This window comes from Artemia franciscana, chromosome 9 (genome assembly GCF_032884065.1).
Source record: "Artemia franciscana chromosome 9, ASM3288406v1, whole genome shotgun sequence".
Taxonomy (NCBI): domain Eukaryota; kingdom Metazoa; phylum Arthropoda; class Branchiopoda; order Anostraca; family Artemiidae; genus Artemia; species Artemia franciscana.
The window spans coordinates 41,201,703-41,226,268 of NC_088871.1; the positions used below are offsets into that span (position 1 = coordinate 41,201,703).

General features: G+C 35.7%; 2 protein-coding genes across 5 annotated transcripts in view; one reads left to right on the forward strand and one right to left on the reverse strand.

The window, feature by feature from the left end:
• LOC136031418 (ral GTPase-activating protein subunit beta-like) overlaps positions 1-24,566 on the forward strand; it is a 192,096-nt gene that overhangs the window by 72,584 nt on the left and 94,946 nt on the right. For both annotated transcript variants that reach the window (XM_065710984.1, XM_065710985.1), the window contains exons 10-11: positions 16,663-16,798; positions 23,657-23,796. In XM_065710984.1, the coding sequence (XP_065567056.1) occupies positions 16,663-16,798; positions 23,657-23,796 (276 nt within the window). The remainder of the gene's footprint in view (positions 1-16,662; positions 16,799-23,656; positions 23,797-24,566) is intronic.
• LOC136031419 (uncharacterized) lies at positions 3,005-14,201 on the reverse strand. Of its 3 annotated transcripts, XM_065710986.1 has the most exons (3): positions 14,097-14,201; positions 10,707-10,927; positions 3,005-4,571 (listed from the first exon to the last, which is right to left on the reverse strand). In XM_065710986.1, the coding sequence occupies exons 2-3, from the start codon at positions 10,731-10,733 to the stop codon at positions 3,078-3,080; spliced, it is 1,521 nt and encodes a 506-aa protein (XP_065567058.1). In that variant the 5' UTR covers positions 10,734-10,927; positions 14,097-14,201; the 3' UTR covers positions 3,005-3,077. The 3 variants fall into 3 exon arrangements, with proteins under 3 accessions (XP_065567058.1, XP_065567060.1, XP_065567059.1); XM_065710988.1 differs by lacking the exon at positions 10,707-10,927 and having other exon boundaries at positions 14,097-14,159; XM_065710987.1 differs by lacking the exon at positions 14,097-14,201 and having other exon boundaries at positions 10,785-10,925.

Here is a 24,566-nt window from a genome sequence, read left to right on the forward strand (position 1 = left end):
TCCAGTTGAAAATTTTTTTTCATATTTATTTTTTCATTTTTTTTTTAAGAATGCTAGAAAATCGTGCGCTCCTTCTTGGAATTTCTCTTCCCCCATGATAAACTCCCCATGGAAAGATCATCCCACCTAACCCCCTCCCCTAGACTCCTCTCATATAACCAGAAAGAACTCCCCTGAAAACGTCTGTATACTTCCCAATAACCATTTCTATCTATAAACAATGGTCAAAGCTTGTAACTTGCAGCCCCTCTCCCGGGGACTCTGGGGGAGTAAGTCATCGCCAAAGACATAGTTATTAGGTTTTTCGACTATGCTGAACAAAAAGGTTATCTCAAAATTTTGACCCAGTGACTTTGGGAAAAAATGAGCGTGGGAGGGGGCCTAGGTGCCCTCCAATTTTTGGAGGCTTTTAAGCACTAGAACTTTTAATTTACGTTAGAATGAGCCTTTTCGTGACATTCTAGGACCACTGGGCCAATACGATCACCCCTGGGGAAAAAGAAAAAAACGACAACAAAGAAACAAACAAATAAACCCGTGATCGGTCCTCTGGCAAAAAATACAAAATTCCATATTTTTATAGATAGGCGCTTGAAACTTCTAAAATAGGGTTTTTGGATACGCTGAATGTGATAATGTGTTTTTTTTAAGTTACCATGGTGCTTAAGGCGTATTTCCCCATATTTTATAAAATAATGTAAATTTTCTCAGGCTCGTAACTTTTGATGGTTAAGACTAAATTTGGTAAGACTTATACATTTAAAATCAGCATAAAAGTCCGATTCTTTGATTTATCTATTAGTATCAAAATCCGATTTTTTCGAGTTTTTGTTACTATTGACCTGGGTCGCTCCTTACTATAGTTCGTTACCACGAACTGTTCGAAAAGTAAATCTCTCGTGTAACCGCAAATTTCTGGTATGGCTCATGCATCAAGGCAAGTGTGCTATGTTTAAATTTTTTGGTGAGAGTTAAGGATCATGGTTTTTAGTTACTTTTGAGGTGACTTGAAATTTGCGTTGGGGGAAAAATTTTCTCCTATCCTTAAAAATGGGTGTTAAGCGTTAAGTTAGTGGTAGTAAACTCTATAATGTTGTAGTTATGATTTTCTTTTTTTTTATCCCATTCTGGGGTCAATGTTAATTATCATTATTATTTTTTTTGGATTTGTTTGATTATCTCTCCTGCATATGATGCTGTGGCATTACGAGGGGATTTGTTTATGTCAAGTTTTTTTTTTTCTGAGTAACTGATATTAAATTGAATAAAATTTTTTTTTTCATTTTCATGTAAAAGAAAGTTTTTTTATTTTCTATTTCTTAACAATTTTCTTTCTGTCGTTTAGTTTTCGATGTCTATTCTTTGGCTAGTCAATTTATAATAGACAAAAGACGGTAATATTTCAAAATCTTCGGTTTTCTTCCTCCTTGGGCCCCTTGCCTCGGAGGTTGTTTTTAATTGCCTATCTTGGACTTGTGTTGAAGTAATGTTGAACGCTCTGCTCTTAAGGATAAACTATTAAGTTTGATAATATTTAAAAATTTGTGATGCTCATTAGCATATGCACTTCGAAAAACTTTGTTTTCGATTGTTATTAGATTGGCCGATTGTTTTTATAACAAAAAATTCTTATAATTCCATAATAGTATAAAATAAAATATTGTAGTATCTGTACTAGTATAGAAGTATAATTGTATAGTAGTATAATTCTGTACGCAGTCATACTTCATCAAACTATAACTTCATATTTTGTCTTTCCTTTCATTTGGAAGTGTGGTTGTGTACTTCTATTTTCAACATGAGCCAGAAACGAGGATATTCTAGAAATGTAGGAGAGGGTATGGGGGGCTACATTGAAAGGCATACATTCGAACCGTAGAAATGTATTTTGTTAATAATTTCTTGGCAAAATATTGGAGTTCATAGTGAAAAGTCGTATTAAGAACTATTTTTTGTAGATTTTTCCTGGAAATAGGTCAGTTTTTGCAACAAAATCTGTTGAGAGAACCACAGCTGAGCTTTCCTGATTGAATAGTATCCATTTGAATCATACCCTACGCTTTTAATATTTTTATACAATTTGTATAGAATGTCCTCTCTTCTATTCGACGGTTAATGGTACAATGCTTTATTCGTTGAAGTTGCTTTGAGTTGACGCTAGATGTGTTGGTCTTTTAAGCTTCCGAATAAGCTTCAAATAAAGGAATGAGCTTACATTCTAATACTTAAATTTAATTATCTCAATTCAGACATTTAAATTCAATATACCTAAAAAACATAAATCAGGCCACCTAAATGTTCAGTCAAGGTGGACGACCTTTTTCTAACTTACAAAGCGGCAGTTCTTGATTAAATAAAAAACAAGTGTTTCGTTCTATTGACAGTAAAAAAAAAAACAACATTAAAGACGATTTGAAACTATTATGTGTATCAGGGAACTGCCCCTTTCCTCTCAACTCCCACTCGTTATGCTAAAGGTTGGTCTTTTCCCTCAGTGCTTCAACAACGAATGCTGAAACAGAAGGGCAGTTGTAATGTGATAAAAGGCATTTTACACAATCCATTGAGAATAGAAGGGCTTATTGATGCACATTCTCTTTAAACAATAAACTCTTCTGAAAGGCTGAATACTTTGAAATAGAAAATTATATCTGTTGCATTCAAAAATGCTTTTGGTAAATAACTAGTAAAACATTGGCATAGGGAGTGGGGGTTTGGTGGGTGACAGTTCCCATCATATATAGAATATTTTCATTTCGTTTCAAGTTTTAATCTGGCTCTTAACATTCATTTGAAAAAATGTGTTTTTTATTTGACTTTTGTAAAAGACAGGTTATTACAAGCTGTATTTGTGGCAGAGTTAAGTGGGTGGTAGTCAGGCTTGCCACAAAAGAACCCATTTCGGATTTTTCTTTTTTTCTCTTTTTTTTTCTTAATCTACCTTAAACGTCTTTGTGCAACATAACACTGCAGTGTCTCTAAAACTAAATACTTTGAGGTCAAAAACGTATCAAGGTCATTTATTAAAATAAGTTAATAGTGATAAATGAGTCTGTAAATGAATATGTCACAAAATTTTACTCTGGGAAAAATTTAATCCCAAAGTTTCCTTCATGCTCTTTGATGATGTTTTCAAATTGCCGAATGTAATTATCATAAACTGAGTCACGGTTACTGGTTTCATGATAACCGGGTATGGTGACCTCAAAAGTTGCAATTTTCAGTGATTTGGATAAGCAGAGTCGACGGATCATTTGTTTGATTTTATTGACATCTAATCCAGAACAGTCCAAAGCTAAGGAATAGAGAGAAGAGCAACCTTGAAGAGATGCTGCTAATTCTGCCACTTTGTCTTGCGCAATCTTAACATGCAAAGCTTCAATACCAACAATCTGGGATTGAAATGCTGCAATAAATCCACTTAAATCAACCTCTTCCTCTGTAAAATTTTCGCTTATATCAAGTGCCAATATTGTCTTTGAATGTAGCGACTCCGTGAGGTATACTAAATCGCTCGAAGAAAGCTTACAGTGACATAGACGCAAAAGGATCAGACCACGTTGGAGATTGGATAGCAAATCTTTCAAGCAGTTGGATAAGCGATTCCAGGATAAATCTAAAATTTGTAAGTGAGGTAGATCGGCAATCCATTGAGACAGTAAACAGACAGATGCTGGACAACTTACAAAATTTATCTTACAAACGCTGAAACTAACAGCGACAAGATTCTGGTATCTTTCAGATTTGAGTACTGTTACCATTTTCACCAAACTGGCATTACGTAAAGTGTATTTAAAATGTATGCTCTGCAACTTGGTTGTGGTAATGGCTGCTATTCTTTTCAGGTCGATTTCTATAGCTTTAAGGGCTTCTGTATTTCGCTCTTTATCAAAATAGTATTTTCGACTCTCTGCAAATGGGGGTATATAATGACCAAGATGAATTTTCAGCTTGCTTTCTGGGCTATCTGAGAGCATATAAAACAGCTTCCGGTCATCAAAATTATCAGCCAAATACGCTGAAAGATCAAAGAAAATTTGCCGAGTTACACCCTTGTAGTGTGACTGCACGTTAGCTATTAATGTAAGGAATTTTTCAATACCCCCAAGAGTTAGTACCACCCCTCTTATGTCTAAAACTCGTACTAAACATTCTTCGCTACTTAAAATGAGATGTAAGAAAGTCTGAAGAAGATTTTCCGCAAACATCTGACGCCTGTATGGACTAAAACATTGGAAATTGTGGTCAGACAGAATATTATAAAGAGACAGAAATTGAAAAGGCCAGTGTTTCAGTAGGCTTTCAATAGGATAGTCCTTGACGAGTGCCGCCCGTATAAGCTGGTTATGTGCGTAAAATGGTAGGTTCAAAGAGGAAGTATGTTCTAACTGTGCCAAGACATTTAGGGCCTTATTTTCGAGACTTAGAACTTTACTTTTCGAATAAGTTTCACAGGTCAAACAGCCCTTGCTCCATTGTCGAATATATAACACCCAAATACTTCCGTAAAGAAAAAATTCCTCAAACCAGACCACTCTTGCTTGCTGCCATAGTCTGTTTTCTTCCATATTCTGAAATGAAAAGATTCATGTTAAAGGCAAATATTTGTAGAATAAAAGTCACCAGTTTCTACAAAAATATATAATTATTGCTATGCGTCCATTTTATTTGTATATTTCTGCCTTTTTTAGCTATTGGTGCTTTTTTGTTAAACCTCGACAACTTCTGTCTAGAATCTTGTAATTAGTTTTAATATTGATTAAATTAATTTGTCTTTGAACTCTTTATAACTGTCTGTAGTTAGTGTCTTCAATTATGGAGCTCCCAACGTACAATCTGTTGTTTCCTCATCCTTGGTCCTCGCCAGTTTCGTTTTGTTGATGGTCTGTTATGAAGAAGACATTCTGAATTTTAGTCGCACTATTTTGCGAAACAGCAAGGTTTTTACATCGCAACAATTCGAGTGTGGGAAGCTTGGAAGCTTGGGCTTGAATTTACTGCCGAGAAATTGTGATTTGTATTCTTCAACTGTTACCAATATTACCTGGAGAAATCCTCTCGGGTTTAGCACGATATAGCCAGTTGATCGTGTGGCCTACCCCGGTTATTATAACTATAAATTACTATTATAATTGCTCGGTTATAATTACTTTTAGCTCCTCAGTAAAGCAGACACGACAACACCTAGTAGTTCATGTCAAACATCGAACTGGTCTATCTTATGCATCCTTTGTCACTAATAAGCCATGTTTTAGTTGTCTTATTTGTTTGAAACTTCTCAACTAAATTTCTCCACCATACTATTTATATAAAGCTCCGTTTTTGAAAATTCTCACAAATTCTGATAAATCGAAACCTCGTTCAGTTCTATTCCGCTTTCTGAAATATCTTCATCTTCTCCCCCGTGGACCTACAATTCCTATTTTGTTAGAAAACTTGGTGTTTTTGACCCTGTTATTTTAGAAGGAAAGCAAGTTTCTGTATATGATATTTGATTATTTAAGTTGAACCATCCTTAGTGTGCCGGATAGGTCCAGTAATTATGGTTGCATCAGTAGCTCCAACCTAGTGAAGAGCCAACCACGGCTCATAGTAAGCTAACGTTTAAAAATCGGTTTTCTAAGACAAGATCTTGAGAGAAATCTTTCTGATAAACTCCAAAACTGAAAAAGTATCTATTATTGAGATTTAACAGAATAGTATTTTTATGGCACTTGGTATTAACCAAGTGACATATAGCGATCGCAAATTCTGTCGGTCTGTCGGTCGGTCTGTCTGTCCCGGTTTCGCTAGTTTAGGTACTTCTAGATAATCTAGGATGATGAAATTTAGCAGGCTTATCAGGGACAAGACCAGATTAAATCAGAAATAGTCGTTTCCCTGATTTGACTATCTGGGGTGGGGGGGGAGAGGTTAATTCGGAAAAATTAGGAAAAACGAGGTATTTTTAACTTACGAACGGATGGTCAGATCTTAATAAAATCTGATATTTAGAAGGATATTGCGTCTCCGAGCTATTATTTTAAATCCCGACCGGATTTGGTGACATTGAAGGGAGTTCGAGGGGGAAACCTAAAATCTTGGAAAACGCTTAGAGTGGAGGAATCGGGATGAAACCTGGTGGAAAAAAAAACACAAGTCCTAGATACTTTATTGACATAACCTGAAAGGATCCGCTCTCTTTGGGGAAGTTGGGGGGGGGGGGTAATTCTGAAAAATGAGGTATTTTTAACTTACGAAGAGGTGATCGGATCTTAATGAAATTTCATATTTAGAAGGACCTCGTAACTCAGATCTCTTATTTTAAATCCAGACCGGATCCATTGTCACTTGGAGGAGTTGGGGCGGGGGGAACCGGAAATCTTGGAAAAGGCTTAGAGTGGAGAGATCACGGTGAAACTTGGTGATAAGAATAATAAAAAGTCCAATATGCGTGGCTGACATAACCAGACCGGATCGACTCTCTTTGGGGGAGTTGGGGAGGGGGTTAATTCGGGAAAATCAGAAAAAAATGAGGCATTTGTAACTTACGAACGGGTGATCAGATCTTAATGAACTTTGATTTTTAGAAGGATCTTATGCTTCAGAGCTCTTTTATTTTAAATCACGATCAGATCTGGTGACATTGGAGGGAGTTGGGGGGGACCGAAAATCTTGGAAAACGTGAAAATTGAGGTGTCTTTATCTTACGAACGGGTGATCAGATCTTAATGAAACTTGATATATGAAGAACTTTATGTCTCAGATGCTCCATTTTCAATTTGAATTGGATCCGGGGACATAGGGGGCTGGAGGGGGAAAGAGAAATCTTGGAAAACGCTTAGAGTGAAGAGATCGAGAAGAAACTTAATGAGAAGAATAAGTGCAAGTGCTAGATACGTGATTGACATAATTGGAACGGATCCGCTCTTTTTGCGGGAGTTGGGGGGGGGGTTTAATTCAGAAAAATTTGAAAAATTGAGGTATTTTTAACTTAAGAACGGGTTACCGGATCTTAATGGAATTTGATATTAGAGGGAGCTCATATCTCAGAGCTCTTATTTTAAATCCCAACCAGATCTGGTGACTTTTGGCGCAGTTGGAGGGGGAAACCGGAAATCTCGGAGAACGTTGAGAGTGAAGAGATCGGGATGAAACTTGGTGGGTAGAATAAGCAAATGTCGTAGATACGCTATTGACGTAACCGGACTGGATCCGCTCTCTTTGGGGGAGTTTGGGGGTTCCAATGCTTTGGCAAGTTTGGTGCTTCTGCACGTGCTAGGACGATGAAAATTGGTAGGCGTGCCAGACGACGAAAATTGGTGCCTTCACAAATTGACTTGATAAAGTCGTTTCCCCCTATTCGACCATCTGGGGAGCTGATGGGAGAGGAAAAATTGGAAAAAATGAGGTATTTTTAACTACGAGTGGGTGATCGGATCTTAATAAATTTTGATATTTAGAAGGACCTCGTGTCTCAGAGCTTTGATTTTAAATCCTGACCGGCATTAAGCCTCTGATTTTTCTTTCAAATCAATCTATTGATTCTTAGAATTTTGCTACAGTTTCTGCCATATGAGCTCTTGGCTCTTCCGGCCTCGTCACAAATGCCATATGAGCTCTTATCTCTTGTTTATTGTTGAAAAATAAAGATTGGGAATTTAAAAAACAAGAACTTAAAATTCCTCAAAAATGGTATCAAATCGAATAAAAAGTACACAATTTAAATTACCATTGTCGAAAATTCTAAACTTCTATTTAGAATTCAAAGTGAGGGATTTACAAACTGTCACTTTGAACGGCAAAGAAAGCAATCATATTTTTGTATGAGTTGCATTGATGTGTCTCCTTTTTTCCATTTTTTTCCAGGGGTCATCAGGTTAAACCAGTGGTCCCAGAATATTGGGAGAGGGCCAGAATATTGACTGGAAACTGATATAGCACTGACCTTTTTTTAAAGAATCCCCAATATTGTACAACAGCTAGAAGTTCCGTTTTTTACTATCCTGTGTCACTAAGCTTAAATTTTGCCCAAAGAGAGTCGAATGGTATGGGAAAGCAAAGCCTAAGATAGTCAGTCAATTTTTCACGGTCTAAGGCTCTTCGCAGGATGCCCCCAGTTCCAAACCTTAAAAATATAAGATAATTGCGTTTTAGCACGGGTAATAACTGTTATGAATCCTCTTTCTCTTTTGCCAATGCTGATTTTAATGAATCAAAGTTAGTGCCTTACCATTAGAGGAAATGCATTCTCATTAAAATATTTAGCGCATTTTCTACGTCATAAAAGGTATCGTGCACAATAAAGTACCGTTTTCTGCCATAGCATAACAAAATCAGCTAAACATGTTCACAGTGCCATTGAGTGAAAATTCCGAGGCAGCCAATCAGCTGAAAACTATTTAAAGTCTGTGTATGAAATCCGGCTTTATGTTGATCCCCCCCCCCCATAAACTGCTTCTGGAAAACTTTTGCCGAAAGTTTCACTCCCGCACACAATACCCCCTCCTCTCCTTGCGGACAGATCCCTCCCGCACACAGTTATTTCTCGAAAAATTCTCTCTGCGTGTAAAATTGAGCAGCCAAAGGGGAAGTATAACAAATAAAAATAATGAAGAAAAGAAGGGATTTTGGAATATTCTACATATATTCTAATCTATAGGTAGAATATATGGTGTAGAATATCCTATAGTATTTATTTATATATAGTTATCTCTTAATTTGGGATTTTTCGGGGGACGGGTTGAGTTATCACAGTAGGGTGCAATAAAGGTTAAAGAAAAAATTTGGAATCAAACAGTTCGTGGTGACGAACTGTAGTAAGAAGCGGCCCGGCTCACTAGTAAACGAAACTCTAAAAAACTTAATTTTGATGCTAATAGATACATCAAAAGAATCGGATTTTTATGCTGATTTTAAATACATTGCCAGTCATCAAATTTAGTCTTGCCCATCTAAAGTTAAAAGCCTGAGAAAATTTGCCTTGTTTCGGAAAATAGAGGAAAACACCCCATAAAAGTCATAGGATCTTAACGAAAATCACACCATCGCATTCAACGTATCAGAGAACTCTACTGTAGAGGTTTCAAGCTCCTATCTAAAATAATGTGGAACTTAGTTTTTTTTTTTTTTGCCAGAAGACCGATCACGGGTGCGTGTTTATTTGTTTGTTTGTTTGTTTTTTTTCAGGGGTGATCGAATCAACCAAGTGGTCCTATAATGTTGCAAGAGGGCTCATTCTAACGCAAGTTAAAAGTTCTAGTGTCCTTTTTAAGAGACCAAAAAAATTGGAGGGCTCCTAAGCCCCCTCCCACGCTCATTTTTCCCAAAGTCAACGGATCAAAATCTTGTGATGGCCATTTTGGCTATCTAATTTGGCTATTTATATTTGGCAAAATAACTATGTTTTTGGGGCTAACTTACTCCCCCACAGTCCCCGGGGGAGGGGTTGTAAGTTACAAACTTTGACCAGTGTTTACATACAGTAATGGTTATTGGGAAGCGTACAAACCTTTTCAGGGGTATTTTTTGGTTGGGGGGGTTGAGGGGAGGAGGCTACGGGGGAGGATCTTCCCTTGTAGGAATTTGTCATGGGATAAGAGAAATTTCATGAGGGGGCGCAGGATTCTCTAGTATTATTTAAAAAAAATAAACAATGAAAAAATAAATATGAAAAAGTTTTTTCAACTGAAATTAGGGACCAGCATTAAAAATTACAACGAACAGTGATTATTACACACGTGGGGGGTTCATCTCCTCCTAAATACCTCGCTCTTTACGCTAAAGTATTTTTAGTAATTTCAACTATTTATTCTACAGCCTTTGTGATTTAGGGGTCATTCTTAAAAAAAAAATGTCCCAATCCTTAAAGAATTGGGACAAAATTAAAGCTTTTGTGTCAAAAGTTAGGCATTAACGAGGGGGCAAACCCCTTCATATACATAATAAAAATGTACGAATATAGAAGATCGCTACGTAAGTTAATTTGTAAGTTACGTATATTTTTTACTAATCAAAACGTTCGTTAAAAATTATAGTTACCTTTTTAAGTAACCGAAAAATTGGAGGGCAACTAGGCCTCCTCTCCCACCCTTTTTCTCAAAATCGTCTGATCAAAACTAAAAGAAAGCAATTTAGCAAAAAAAATATGCAAATTTCGTTTTAATTATTCTTTTGCGGAGAGCCAAAATCAAGCATGCATTCATTCAAGAACATTCAGAAATTAATAAAAAAAAAAAAACAAGTTTTATTTTAACTGAAAGTAAGGAGCGACATTAAAACTCAAAACGAACAGAAATTATTCCGTGTATGAAAGGGAATGTTCCCTCCTCAGCGCCCCGCTCCTTACGCTAAAGTTCTTTACTGTTTAATGAAGTAGAATTGAGAGAAAGAGTCAAACTTATTAGGTAGCTAGCTATCGCTGCAACCCTGACAGCAAAAAGAGGGAATTTTTATATTCTTGACATTTTGCTTTTATTCTGCTTGAACTGCTGTTTACACGGACTGCTCTACGAAAAAGGAAACGCCCTAGAATCCCGTTACCGGAAATGAAACGATCAGTGTCATGGCTGTTTTAGCTTTGTGTTTAGACTTTTTTTTCTGCTTGTGAACGGCTTTGCCCTTAAAGATGGTGTGTATCAAGCGTGGACTACAAGCTCGCATAGAGAAGAACGGAATATCTATCAGATCTTATTTATGTTCACTTGAAATTAGAAACGTAGACCTACCTCATTGCGCTCAAGAATAAGCGTCATGTTCTATGATGCTTGATCCAAAAGTACCAAATGGAAAAGTAAAATATTAACCTTTGGCAGAGCAGATTTAATTCAGTTACGGAGTTTTTTGCCCAAGATGTGCAGCTTCTGGTGTTTTTTGCAGCTTTACAGATTGAGGTGTGTAGAACTGTGTCTTTTGAAGGTTATGCTTTTGGCTGCTTTCTTTAGAAGACCTACAATAAAAACCAACAGTTGACAAACCCCATAGACATAGTGAAAAAAAAAGCCCGAACCCCTCTGAATTATTGTTTCTCCAGTAGATTCGCTGTTACCTGCTGTAACAGCCAAGAAACTAAATACGGTAGCTAAATTTTGATAATCTCTTGTCAGCAGAAATGTATTGAGCGTCCTGGCTCTTCATACTCTAAAAGATAAAAAGCGTAAGAACTGGAGATGAACAAACTTCTCTTGAATTTCAAAAAACTTCAAAGGGTCTAGCTAATCCAACACCAATTCTATAAAGAAAAATTCCCAATGTGTATTTCTCTGGTATATTCATATCAGTAAGAACAGTCAAATACTCCTCTTATATAATTCTTGTTTTAGCTTCATGGTTGAGCAAAAAATTGCAAAGATCTACGAAGGATCCACGTCCTTGAGTGGGTAGTCGTTACACATGCTTAGACGTAACACGCCTTTAATAAGTTTCAACAATTTACAAGTTGAGTTTCTAGATCATTTTCCTCTAATAAAAAAAAACTAGGTGGCTTGTGATCAGAGAAGCTGCTGGGAGGACGGTTTAACGAGAGGATACTTTAACTGCTTTCCACGGCGTTTTGATAGTCGTATCTCCTTACGTCACATCCTCAAGTGTGTGTAAACCATTTTCTAATCTTCAATTGTTTACTGCGCAGTCTCAATAGTGGTAGCTATTACAGTCATATGTTGTGCGCAAGCCTAGTGCCCAGATCCACAAATGATTTATTCATATAAATACACAGTGCTTGCTACGAGGCAAAATACCTTTGGTGAATTTGCGACAGTTGCAGAATAAACTAAGTAGCTTTTCATCAGAGCAGCTGCGGAAAAAATGTATGACGAATGGAATACTTGAAGTGCTTACCCCGCAGTTTACATATACTAATGGCTATTGTGAAGTGTAAAGACGTTTCAGGGGGATTTTTTTGGTTGGGGGGGAGAAGTTGATAGGGGTTACGCGGGAGGATCTTTCCATGGAGGAATTTGTCATTGGGGAAGAGAATTTCAATGAAGGGGCGCAGGACTTTCTAGCATTATTAAAAAAAAATAATGAAAAAATATGAAGTGTTTTCAAATGAAAGTAAAGAGCAGCATTAAAACTTAAAACGAACAGAAATTATTACGCATATGAGGGGTTCAACTCCTCGTAATACCTCGCTCTTTACGCTAAAGTATTTTTAGTAATTTCAACTATTTATTCGACGGACTTTGTGATTCAGGGGTCATTCTTAAGGAATTGGGACAAAATTCAAGTTTTAGTGTAAAGAGCGAGGTATTGACCTCACTCCCCCCAGCCAACCGCATGCCCCCAGGGCATAACTTAGAACACCAGCCCCCAAGCCTTGGTGGTTTTGTCGACACTGGAGTTTTTGTTATCTGATGTTAGAACTATTTTTAAGACAATGGCTATCAAAAGTTTTATTAGAAGGGTTTGGGAAAAGGGTGGGGGCAAGTTTCCCTTGAATCTCTTTTGACTCTTAGAAGATAAACTAGAACTTTCAATTCCCAATCAAATGAGCCCTTTCTGAAGCTTATACGAGCATTCCTTCCATAAGAACCATATATGTCCCAAGGGCATAACTTACAATGACTGCCCTCGGGCCCTGCGGGGTTATATCGGCACCAGAGTTTATGTTATCTGACTTGTTAACTATTTTGAACAAAATGGCTATCTCAAAATTTTCATCTGATATATTTAGGGAAAAAGGGCGTGGGGGCTAGTTGACCTCCTATCTCTTTTGACTCTTAAGAGATGAAGGAGAACTTTCACTTAGCGCCGCCCCCAGACCGTGGGGGGTTGCATGTTCACTAGAAATTTTGTCATCCGATGTTTGAACTATTTTTAACAAAATGGCTATCACAAAATTTTTATATGATGCATTTGGGTGAAAAAGGGCGTGGAGGGCTATATGCCTTCTGGTCACTTTAGACTCTTTAAAGTGAACTACAGCTTTTAATTTCCAATCAAACGAGCCCTCTCTGAAGTTTATACGAGGAACCCTTCCATAAGAACCCTAGATGCTGCTCAATTCTTAAAAAGGGTACTGGAACTCTCGATATCCAATCAATTGAGCCCCCTTTTAAGTTTATATGACGGCACCTTCCATATGAAGTTCCCCTGGGATAAAAAAATAATAAAACTAATAAAACATTGGAGCCGTTTGGCCTTTACTATAGGCAACGCAATAGCGTTGCCTATGATAAAGCAGTGACAAAGACATCAGATCCTATAATAATTCAACAAACAAGAGTTTAAAAGTATAAAGCCTACTGCGTCATGTGCTTTTTATTGAAACCTGTGTGTCTTGAACAGTGGTTGGAAAGAACCAATAAATTTAAACCGAATATTTCATATATAAGTTTATTAATTGCAGAAAACTCAGCAGTTCAAAATTCTATTCTTTAATTTTTATTTCTATTTTCATTGCTGTAAGTATAAAAGAAAACATTTCTAATGTAATTAGTTTTCAGTGAAGCGTAAATGAGGAGTTTAAGGCCTTGTCTAAGATTTTTCAAAGTTTCATATACTAATAATATTTCATAAGCACCTTTAAAATCAATAAAGCTTACTTATTTAGACTCAGAATAAAGAATAAATATTCTTGTTGCATATATTGCAATTAAAGCTTTGTTATTTTAGAGTTCCGATTTCTATTAAAAGGATCGCTCTTTACTTACAGTTTGTTGTCACGAAATGTTTCAATCAAGACTGTCTTAAATATTAGAGTTGTTATTTTTATTGTTAATTTTTTAATATTTTATTATATTCTTTTGTTTTCTTTGTTATTGTTTTCAACGAACCCTCGCAAGCTTAATTTTTAATTTTTATCAGTTTTTTGTATTTTTATTTAAAATAAATAAAATTAGTACCACTATTATATTTATACTACCATCAATACATTTTTGTATTTAAATACAGTAGGCTATTATTTAAACTTTATTTAGTTCTTCTCCGTTCCTAAACATTCCTGTGCATTTTAATTAGTTTAGTTTATTTAAAGTATTAAATCAAACCCAACGAATCCCGACGCTAAGACAACCTAGTTGGGGTGTTCATAAAAAACCATCCATCATTACTATAAATCAAACGAATAACCTATTATTAGTAATTTCACACACAAATAAATAAAAAAATGTGATTACCTTTTGTTGACTGAGAGCAATAGAACCCAAACCATATAAAGGCAGCTAGCTGACTAACCTTGCTTTGAATGAAAGAGCAGATACATTCCATTAGATGGAATGGCGATTCCACTTATAATATCACCCTCTTAACTAGCTGCATATTAAATCACCAGTGTACGATTCATCTGTGGGCTAATAATTGATTTAAAAGAGTATATAGAATAACAAAAAATAAAGTGATCTTAAGAAGGATTTTTTTTTGCTATATAAATTTGAAATCTAAAGTACTGAGTACTAAAAAAAAGTTTTGAGTATTTCTGCCGCGGATAGGAAATAAAGACTTATTATTTTTTGGTAAACTCGTTTTTTGATTTGTTACATCGTCAGACTTATTAGTTTGACTCTTCAGGTTTCTTCAAAAAATAAAATATGTTTGCTTCAATTTTTTTTTCGGCGTTAATTGCCTGTGCTTTTGAATTAGAGGCCAATAGAAAAATTTTTACACAAAATGTATGTTTTGAAATTAGTAAAGCTAAATTAAAAGCACCGAATGTAATTATTTTAGGAAGCTTTTTCTTTCTCTCTTTAAACGTTGATTAGTATTGTGATCTTTTTTGTTGATGTTTGGAATAATAAAAAAGATCTGTACGAAATAAATATTGTTTTCAGTAAAGTGTAAACTACGACTGCCATTTCCAGTGTTTTCAAGGGCTCTGGCTCCCCTCTTATTTATTCACTCTTATTATTCAATCACTATTATACAATCACTTATTCTACAATCACTCTTGTTATTCATTTACTCTTGTTATTCGTTCACTTTTATTATTCAAGGCTGCTTTTATTTATTGCAGCACTTGTTCGTAAGCCTTCAATAACATTTTCGTTTTCTGTTCTTAAATGTGATTGTTGAAAAGCATTCTTCGAATTAAAAACTGTTCTCAGTAAAACACTCAGTTAAATACTTGACATGTAAACTTAACAATATAAGTTTCAAGCTGATCGGTAAAAAAAAACTTCTTTTGCCGAATTTTGGCATTTTTTTCTATAGTAGGATATATATTTGCCCTACTTATTTAAGACCCAAAATTGATGAAAGCGAAGAAAAATTGGCTTAGTTTTTCGGCCTCTGATTCATAGAATCGGTTTTCAAGGCGTTAAAAAAAAAAAAATGTCCTTTTTTGCCTATTTTTAAGTGAAACCTGTTTCCTACAGTGATTCGACTATCCCTGAATTTTTTGGTGTGTATCAACAGTTCCCCTGCAAAGAAAAATTAGCTCTCCAAATTCTTCATGAAAATTGACGTTGGAAAAAGATTACGATATGTGTATATTTTTATGTTGGTGTGTTTACTATTCATTTTTGGAGAGATGTTTTAGAACCCAATTTTCTCTCACTTAAACGGGGGTAAATGACACAAAATTTGGAGATAGTATGAGCGCTGATTGAGGTTTCCTTGTCCCAAGGTTTCAAGGAGGTCCAAAAGAAACTGTTTCACTTTTGTGCCCAATGTTGGTAGAGTTTTACTTTTTTTTTTCTTTTTACAGTAATTAAGGTTATCTTGATCTCCAAACTTCCGGTTGTTAGTTATAAGGAATTGGGGAAAACACATATTTGGCCCTTTTTCTGGTCTTTTTTTTCAGGGGGAACTAATTTTCTAAATCTCTTATGCCTTTGGGTTTCCTTGGCAAAATGACTTAAAAATACAGGTTTCGTGCCGATCGGGAAAAATTATTTTGCTCTTTTGCAGGCCTTGCTTTTTAGGTGCAGTTGCCCCAAACTATTTTTATGTATATTAGGTTCCGCTTGGCGTGTTGAATTTGGAATTTATTCCTAAAAATGTTCAGGGATTAAGATTTTGTAGGCCCTATTTTCCCGTGAACAAGTAAGTTTTTGTTCAATCTTGGGCCCCATATCTGAGAAGTATGTGCCTCAAACTAAACCCTTCGTAGTAAATTTTACATCCTTTAACCACAGACTTCAAGCCTCAACCTTATCGGACATAAAAAGTTTTTTGGTGTATTTTTGGGTTCTCGACACCTCCCCTACCTTCCCTCCCCTTCCAGCAAAAATATTTGGGTCCACTTGACTCAAGGAGCTATCTTCAAAAGTTCCAAGCTAATTGAAGAGCGAAGATCAACCTATCCACTTTTTACTAGTATAAACATACCTGTTATGGACTATTTGTATATTTTGAGGCCTTTGCCTCTGGGGTTTTATTATCTTGATAAATATAGGCCTATCTAAGTATATTTGTTGAACCTTTTCATTATTTTTGGAAAATGACTATCTGGAAATTTGGTCCGATGACTCTGAGATAGAACAGGGCACTGGAGGTGTTCGGTTGTCCTTCAAGTACTTGTTGTCTTTAGAAGGGCTGTAGAACTATCGATTTTCAACTGAAAGAATCCCCGTATTGAGTTTCTACGACAACTTCTTCCATACGAAAGAGCAGGAGGGATGCAAGGAAGGCACTTTGCTCTTTGTGAAGTCAGCGAAATTGTATTAACTGTGATCTTTTCAAAAGTATTTACTATTTTGTAATCTAGTAAAGGTCTTCACATTTTATCCCTTGTTTTAATTTTAGGTTTGACCTGGGACGTGCTGAAGCCCTTGGAGCTCTGTGCCGAATAGTTTGTTCAAAGAAGACGGGTGAGGAGATACCTTCCGTATATTTAGCAAGATTTTGCTTGGCAGTTCAGCAAGCTTTGAAAAGTTCAGAGGTACAATATATAAGCTTTCATTCAACTTTTTTTTAACCACTTCTATTTAACTTTATCTGCTTAAACCATCGTGTGTCGAGGATCAAATATTGCTTTAGGGGTAAACTAAGGGTTTTTTGTTGTTTAAAGAAAAAAAAATGCAAGAAAAATATGAAATACAGTTTACAGCTTGTTTTATCGTGGTGATGGTCTTCAAGAAAGAAGAAGTTGGTGTTACCTAAGTAAGGTAAACTAAGGGTTTTTTGTTGTTTAAAGAAAAAAAAATGCAAGAAAAATATGAAATACAGTTTACAGCTTGTTTTATCGTGGTGATGGTCTTCAAGAAAGAAGAAGTTGGTGTTACCTAAGTAAGGTAAACTAAGGGTTTTTTGTTGTTTAAAGAAAAAAAAATGCAAGAAAAATATGAAATACAGTTTGCAGCTTGTTTTATGGCGGTGGTGGTCTTCAAGAAAGAAGAAGTTGGCGTTACCTAACTAAGGTAAACTAAGGGTTTTTTGTTGTTTAAAGAAAAAAAAACTGTCGTAGGCAGTACAATGATGTTGGTTGGTTTAAGAAAATGTAGGCGGGGTCTGATATCTTGTGCTACATGCCAGAATTGTTAGTATGAAGCGTCAATACTTTATTAAAAAGTACAAAGGGTGAAAACAGATTAAAGGTTCTGCCAAGACTAATTTGACTTGATAAGGAAAAAAAATTCAAAATGTATTTTATATCCAAATGAAATTTCCAAAACTAAGAAAATTGGAAACCAAAGAACAAATACCATTATTACATTTAATAAGTTTATGCAGTTCTGTTGGAACACCCTTTGCAAGGCTCAGAGTTGAGCCATTAAATAAGCCTTGAATAATAGAGTTACAACTAAACGTATTTTTAAGTGCTCCTATGTAACTTCATCTGTTTATGTCTTGGTATAAAAAGATGAAATACAGTTTTACAGCTTGTTTTAAGGCGGTGACAGTCTTCAAAAAAGAAAAGTAGGCGTGGTCTCGGCATGGTATTATATATGTAGGTATCGTAGGATTTATTGAAATAAAATAGTATATTTCCTTTCTAGACATTTCTACATACCCTAAAAGACTTAAAAAAATTTGATTAATCAATAATTACAGAACGATCGTGGCAAGAAATTGTACTTTTCTACTTTTTAGGTTTTTTGGAGGTAACCATTTCTCCTATTCTAGCAACTATCTGTTTTTGTAATTAAATGACTGAATCTCTTGTTAACGCTATTCATTCGAAGGTAACTACTTGTTAGCACTCTTAAATGAAAGACTTAAATTAAATGACGAAAAGAGTAGAGCAATATAATAATAAGTAACAAGGACAATAAAATAAACAAAGATCACTATCATTGGGCTTCACACTGCTCGGAAACAAAAGTATATATTAAATAAGAAATGCAAGAAGTTAATAAGCCAAACGAAGTTTAAGGCAATTACTTAAAAGACCTCAAACAATCCTACAAAACATAAATGTGTGCCATTGGTGCCATCAGCAGTAGTGCCATTAGTAGTTTAGGTTGGTACTGGCATTTAGATTTGGCAGCTTAGATTTGGCTCTGGTACCGGAGGTGGCATCATAAGTTTTGAGGTGACAATGGTTCCAGTAGTGTATCAGCAGTGAAATAAGCATTAGTAATGTACAGAATTCTAATAGTGTCAAAATTTGCCATTTTATAAAAAAGAAAGAGTATAACACGGAAATACCATAGACGTCTTCTAAATGCTCATATTCGGCCTAATTAGGGATGACATCCGTAAACTTGAATCTTATAACACGGCAAAACCTACCCCCCCCCCCCTGGATACGGCATTGAATAAAACACTTCGCAAGTAAGGTGTAGGAGTGTTACGATTGCGATGTCGATGGTAAGACACCAATGGCAAGTTTGGAAGAGAAACTTGAGAAACTTTGTGTATTTTAGATAATTAATTCTTAACCTCTGTCTTTTTTTTCCTGTAAAAAAAAGACTTATCTGAGATTAAACCCGCAATTTAATTGACAGCAAAAAGTAGCATAAAACAATAAGAGGTGAGTAATCTCGTCGATGGGATTCCCCGCCACTTCGCCTTTTTTGGAAGTTGAACTACTGTCGGGTAAAGTCTGTAGGAAGAATAGACTCTTTGTTAAATCATAAAAATTTGCTTGTAAAAAGATTAATTCACAGACTATGCGATTAAGTTAAACGTTGATTTAACGATACTTGCCTGTATTAAACCTCTGTTAAGAGCGTTATCTGCTTTTCAGCTGATTAATGGATAAAAAAATCCCCTGATTATTTACCACAAATAATCAGGAAATTATTTATGGCGACGAAGACCACACTGCCTTTCCATCACAAACACCAAAAACAAGAAGAACAATAGGACAATTAAGATAGTGGGAAACAAATTAGAATGAGTATTTCGGCCCTATGTACAAAGGCCGTCCTCAACAATACAAATAAGAAAAATAACTTACAAGAGGATAAAATCAATAAAACTAAAATGAACAATTTTTCAAAACAGCCCCAGTATCCTTACCTCAGCAAAAAGACACTCCCATAAAATCAACGATAATTTACCATGTAAGAATCCCGATAAGCCCCAAAACATAATTTACCTCCCATATATCCCAAAAATCACTAGAAATCTAAAAAAAAATATGCACACAAAATAATCTATATGTTGTATTTACCAATAATTTGAAAATTATAAATCCCCTAAATTCTGGTAAAGATAAGACTCCAGTTACTCGCCAAAGAGGTGTCTATCAAATAGCATGCGACTGTGGCAAATTCTATGTAGGGAAAACCCACCAGAATTTCGAGAAACGTCTACAACCACATAAAGATGATATCACCAAAGCTCTGAATTCTAATATTACTTCACTTTCTTTTTATTCTGCTTTAAGCAGCCATGTTTTCGAAAATCCTAGCCAAAAAATACTTTTTGAAGAATCCGCCATTATTAGCAATGATCAAGGCATAAAGCAAGTAGTTCGAGAAGCAATTTAAATCAGACTTAAGATGAATAATAATATTTCCTTAAATAGGGATTTAGGAGAATATTCACTGAATGCTCTATACACAAATTTTATTAAAAATGACCTTACGAAATATTATAAAAAACCAATAATAATAATAATAATAATAATTTATTTCTTACCCACAACAACACTATAAAAGTATTAAAATGTGGAGTACAAACAATTAAATACACACAAAAAAGCAAAACATACAAAAAATGAAAAGTAATGACAATAGAAATTTTTTACGTTAATACAAAAAATTAAATAATACACACAAAAAATGAAATTCAAAAAACACAAAGAGAAAAACAAATACACACACAAAGTCAACGAAAAAAACGGATAAGACGGTGGTGAGGGGATAGGCGCGCAGAAGCTGTACTGGAGAGTTGTCTGTGAAGAATCTCCAACTTTAAAGTTATATCAGGAACTGAAAATTTTTTAACAAAAAAAAATCCCGGTTTTTTGTCCAAGGTGGAAGATACAGAAGAAATTTGCAAAATTTGAAATAATTTATCCGAATTCTTTTTAAATTACCATTATTAAGAAGGGGGAAAAGACCTGAAGCATAAAGGAAGTTTAGCCAGCGCACGTCTATTATACTTCCTACTATTTGCAACAATTTTTGCATAACCAATCTGAATCTTTTTACTTATATCACAAACAGTACGCTGACGTAAGCTCGAAAGATTGTTAGTAATAGAGATACCAAGCCAACGAATGCAATCAACAAGAGGGATAGTGAAGTTATTACAGTGAAGGGGAGTAGCAGTAGTACAGTTATAGGGAAGAAACTCACATTTATCTATATTAATTGAAAGGCCAATATCAGAGAAAGCATCAGAAACTATAGAGACCATTTTGGAAATACCCTTTTTGGAACGGCTAATCAGAAGCAAGTCTTCAGCATACGCAAGATAAGAAACATCCGCAAGACCAGAAAGGTATGTACCTGAAATCTTAGCCAGCACACTAGAAGTACAAATCTTAAAAAGCGTAGGGGACAGAACACCACCCTGCCTAACTCCTCTTCGCATTCTTATAATAGTGTCTGGTGCAGATCTTAATTGAAGAAACGAATTTGAATACCAAAACCTAAGAAGCATTATAACAGAGAGATTGACCCCAGAATTATACAAGGAAAAAATGAGCTGACTATGGACCACCCTATCAAACGCTTTCGAAAGATCCAAAGCACAAATATAAAGACCATTTCCCTTGGAAGAATTATCAGCCAATAGAGAAGACAGAATCTTATGTGCATGCTGACAACCCACCCCACTTCGAAAACCAAATTGGTTCTCATCCTCAATAATATTACTAGTCAAAAAGGGTAGAAGGATATACTCAAAAACCTTACTGATATTACAAGATACAGTAATAGGTCGATAGCAGGAACAATCAGTCGGTGACTTTCCCCTTTTTAAAATTGACGAAACAGTGCCACACAGAAAACTCTCAGGTACGTATGAAGTACATAGACACATTTGAAAAAGAAGCTGAAAGTGAGATATAAGGGGGTGCGTTCAATCGGCATATGCATCTTAGAAATACCATCCTTATCTATTGAATCCGATTTTAAACTTTAACAGCATTAATTACGGAAGAAAAAGATATGGGCACTATATGGCGTTGCGAAAACGTTGTACTAAAGAGGGGGATAAGATGGCGAGTATATACAGAATGCACTGAATAATTAATCACTGAAAAAATCGAAGAATAATGTTTATACCAAGTTGAAGGTGGAAGGCAATTACTTGTCATAGTTTCATCATTTATCTTGTCAGAATTGATCACTTTTCGCCAATCCTCCCTACTTACAGGGAAATCCATACCGCGGTAACGTGCCGACCTCAGATAACGTTTATAATTGGTTTTAGTTTTACGTTTGATATCAGCGACACACCCAGAACTTGGCCGACCACATTCATTCCATATCTGTAGCCATAATTTTGCTTTATTTTTTATCGACTTTAAACAAGGGTCCATTGACCAGATAGGTTTTTGTGTTCTTTTACGAATACGTTGTCGAGGTACGGCAGCTTCTTCTGCCCTTTTCATACACGTCACAAGTTGGTTATAATAACAGTCAATATCGGCTTTACCATTCGTAGGTACCTGGCGCTGAAGAAGATGATATGGAACACGTATGGTAGAAAGAAGGGTTGTCAAGGTAGAGATGTAGTGCGGTATATTGGCTTTGCTCCAATTACTTTTTTCAAACCACTTCGATTTTTCTCGCGAGCAATTGGTTTCCGATAGATCAATATCCATTGTAAATGTTGCTGAAATTGGCATGTGGTCAGTATCTTGCTCGTTAACATGAACAGAAGCAGAAGAAGAGATAATACCAGGCGAGCAAATAATATGGTCAATATCACTTGTGCTTCCAGAATGATGAACATACGAAAAATTGTGGGATTTGGGCACAACGTGGTACGAAGGAAGACACTCAAAAAGCAATTCACTTCTCACAGAAGATCGATTAATGTTAGTATTTAGGTCCCCAATTATTATATACTGTAGAGAGTTTAACAGTACCTGATTCACAAGATTCTTAAGCAGACCACACGCCTTTCCAAATTTAGTTAAGAATCTGATCGAATATCCTTCATATGGGAGATAAGAGTTTATAAATACAATACTGCCGACACGCACAGCCAAAAAATATTCGTCGGAGTAGAAGAGTACTGGGGAGGGTAGATGAATGTCCCATTTAAAGACACAGGCTAGTCCGCCAGAAGGGCGACCACCAGTAGCTTTTGCTGGACTCAGGAACACAGTATGATGCTGACTTCGACGCAAAAAATTCAAACTTGAAGCAGTGAGAAGATGCTCCTGTAGACATACCAAATGGTATGTCTAGGAACCGTACAACTCATCAATAACAAAATCCTTATCTTTGGTGCCATTTATATTGAACGAAATAACTGAGATTGATGCACTCATGGTTGAAAGGTGGATTTGCACTTTATTCGATTCTTAATAACGGGGCAGGAAAAGCTATAGGAAGGGTGTTTTTGGCCGCAATTGGCGCAATTGGGATCAACAATGCATGGCTCATCTTTTGTTGATATGTGTGGCCCTCCACAACGAGCACATTTCGGGAGAACGCTGGGACAGGAGTACTGTAGATGGTCTAGTGATCGGCATTTAAAACAGCATTTGGGTAGGTCCTTAAACTCGTAAACAGGAAAAATTTCATAGCCCACTCTGAGGCCATGCTTGAAAAACGTAGATTGCGCAAAAGAATCCAAAAACTGGATTCTTTCCAGTTTTCCAATAGATATTAGCACAAAACCTGTCACAAATAGACCTATAAGATCAGCACCGAAAAAGCTAGGCTGGCATTAAAAACATGTTTTCAAATCATTTTCTTTCATTTCAATGAATTGCCTCGTTTCATAACAATTTATTTATCAGTGCTAGTTGAACTTCGCTGAGGTAAGGATGCTGGGACTGTTTTGAAAAATTGTTAATTTTAGTTTTATTGATTTTATCCTCTTGCAAATTATTTTTTCTTATTTGTATTGCTGAGGACGGCCCTTGGACATAGGGCCGAAATATTAATTCTAATTTGTTCCCCACTGTCTTAAAAGAATCCCTATTTTCTTCTTGTTTTTGGTGTTTGTGATTATTTATGGTTTACTGAAATCTGGAATAAAAATATATTGTTTCGTGACTCAAATCTTATCCTGCCTTTGGATCAGTTTTACTACGAAATCATATTTGAATCAGTATTACCCATTTTTATCACAAGATGTGAGCGAAGTATAGGCTAAATCACTCGTACTCTTAGCGTAAGTTCTTCTTAATCAGATTTATGTAGTGAGTATTTTATTTTAGGGAAGAAATTCTCCAGAGGTGGTTTCTTGTTTTCTGCTAAATGCTGCTGACCTATTCCGCCTTGACCTTGATGGAATAAATATGCTGCTGTCTCCTGTAATTGATACATTGGAATTGATTCTGTATCCCAACTCCCCAAAGTAAGAAAGATTAAAACCTGATAGCTAACATATTTTTACTTTTTTTTTTAATGTTCTGCAGCACCTGTAGCAGTAATAATAGATTTCTACTTTCGGGTAGGTGCCTTGGTACTTACGTGTTATCGCGACCACATTTTGCTCTTGATCTGTAACGAAACGGGTTTTCTGTGTACACTGGGAGATAATCACCTTAGCCTGAGCGAGATAAACGGCATCTATGCAGGTATATTTTAATTAAATATTTAATATATAGAGGTGGTTATGTTAGCTATAATATTTTCGTCATATTTTGGTATATTCCATTATAATTAACCTAATTTCACTTCTTTGGTGTGGTCACTATAACACATAAGTACCGAAGAGCCTTTTCAAACACTGCCATTTAACTTGGTCTAATTCGATGGAAGATCATATCTCGTTCAAAATCTTGTAACCAACCCATTTTCTTATGTCTGATTGAGCTGAAAATTCGTTTGCATTTTAATTCCCGATGACAACATGTGAATTAATTGCTATTGACTAACAGTAATCGTTTCAATCATTGGCTTTAAATGAAACTATATTTAAGGATGCCTTGTATATTGCTGCGTTAGTTCTGATTACCCAGTTCCAAGCGATAGAACTATTGGCTTGGAATGTTAGGAATTAAATACCGACGAAGACCACGCTGCCTTTCCATCATAAATACAAACAGCAAGTAGAAATAACATGGATTTGTTTTGTTTAGACAGTGGAATCTTAACCCTAAATGATTATTTTAACTCTATATC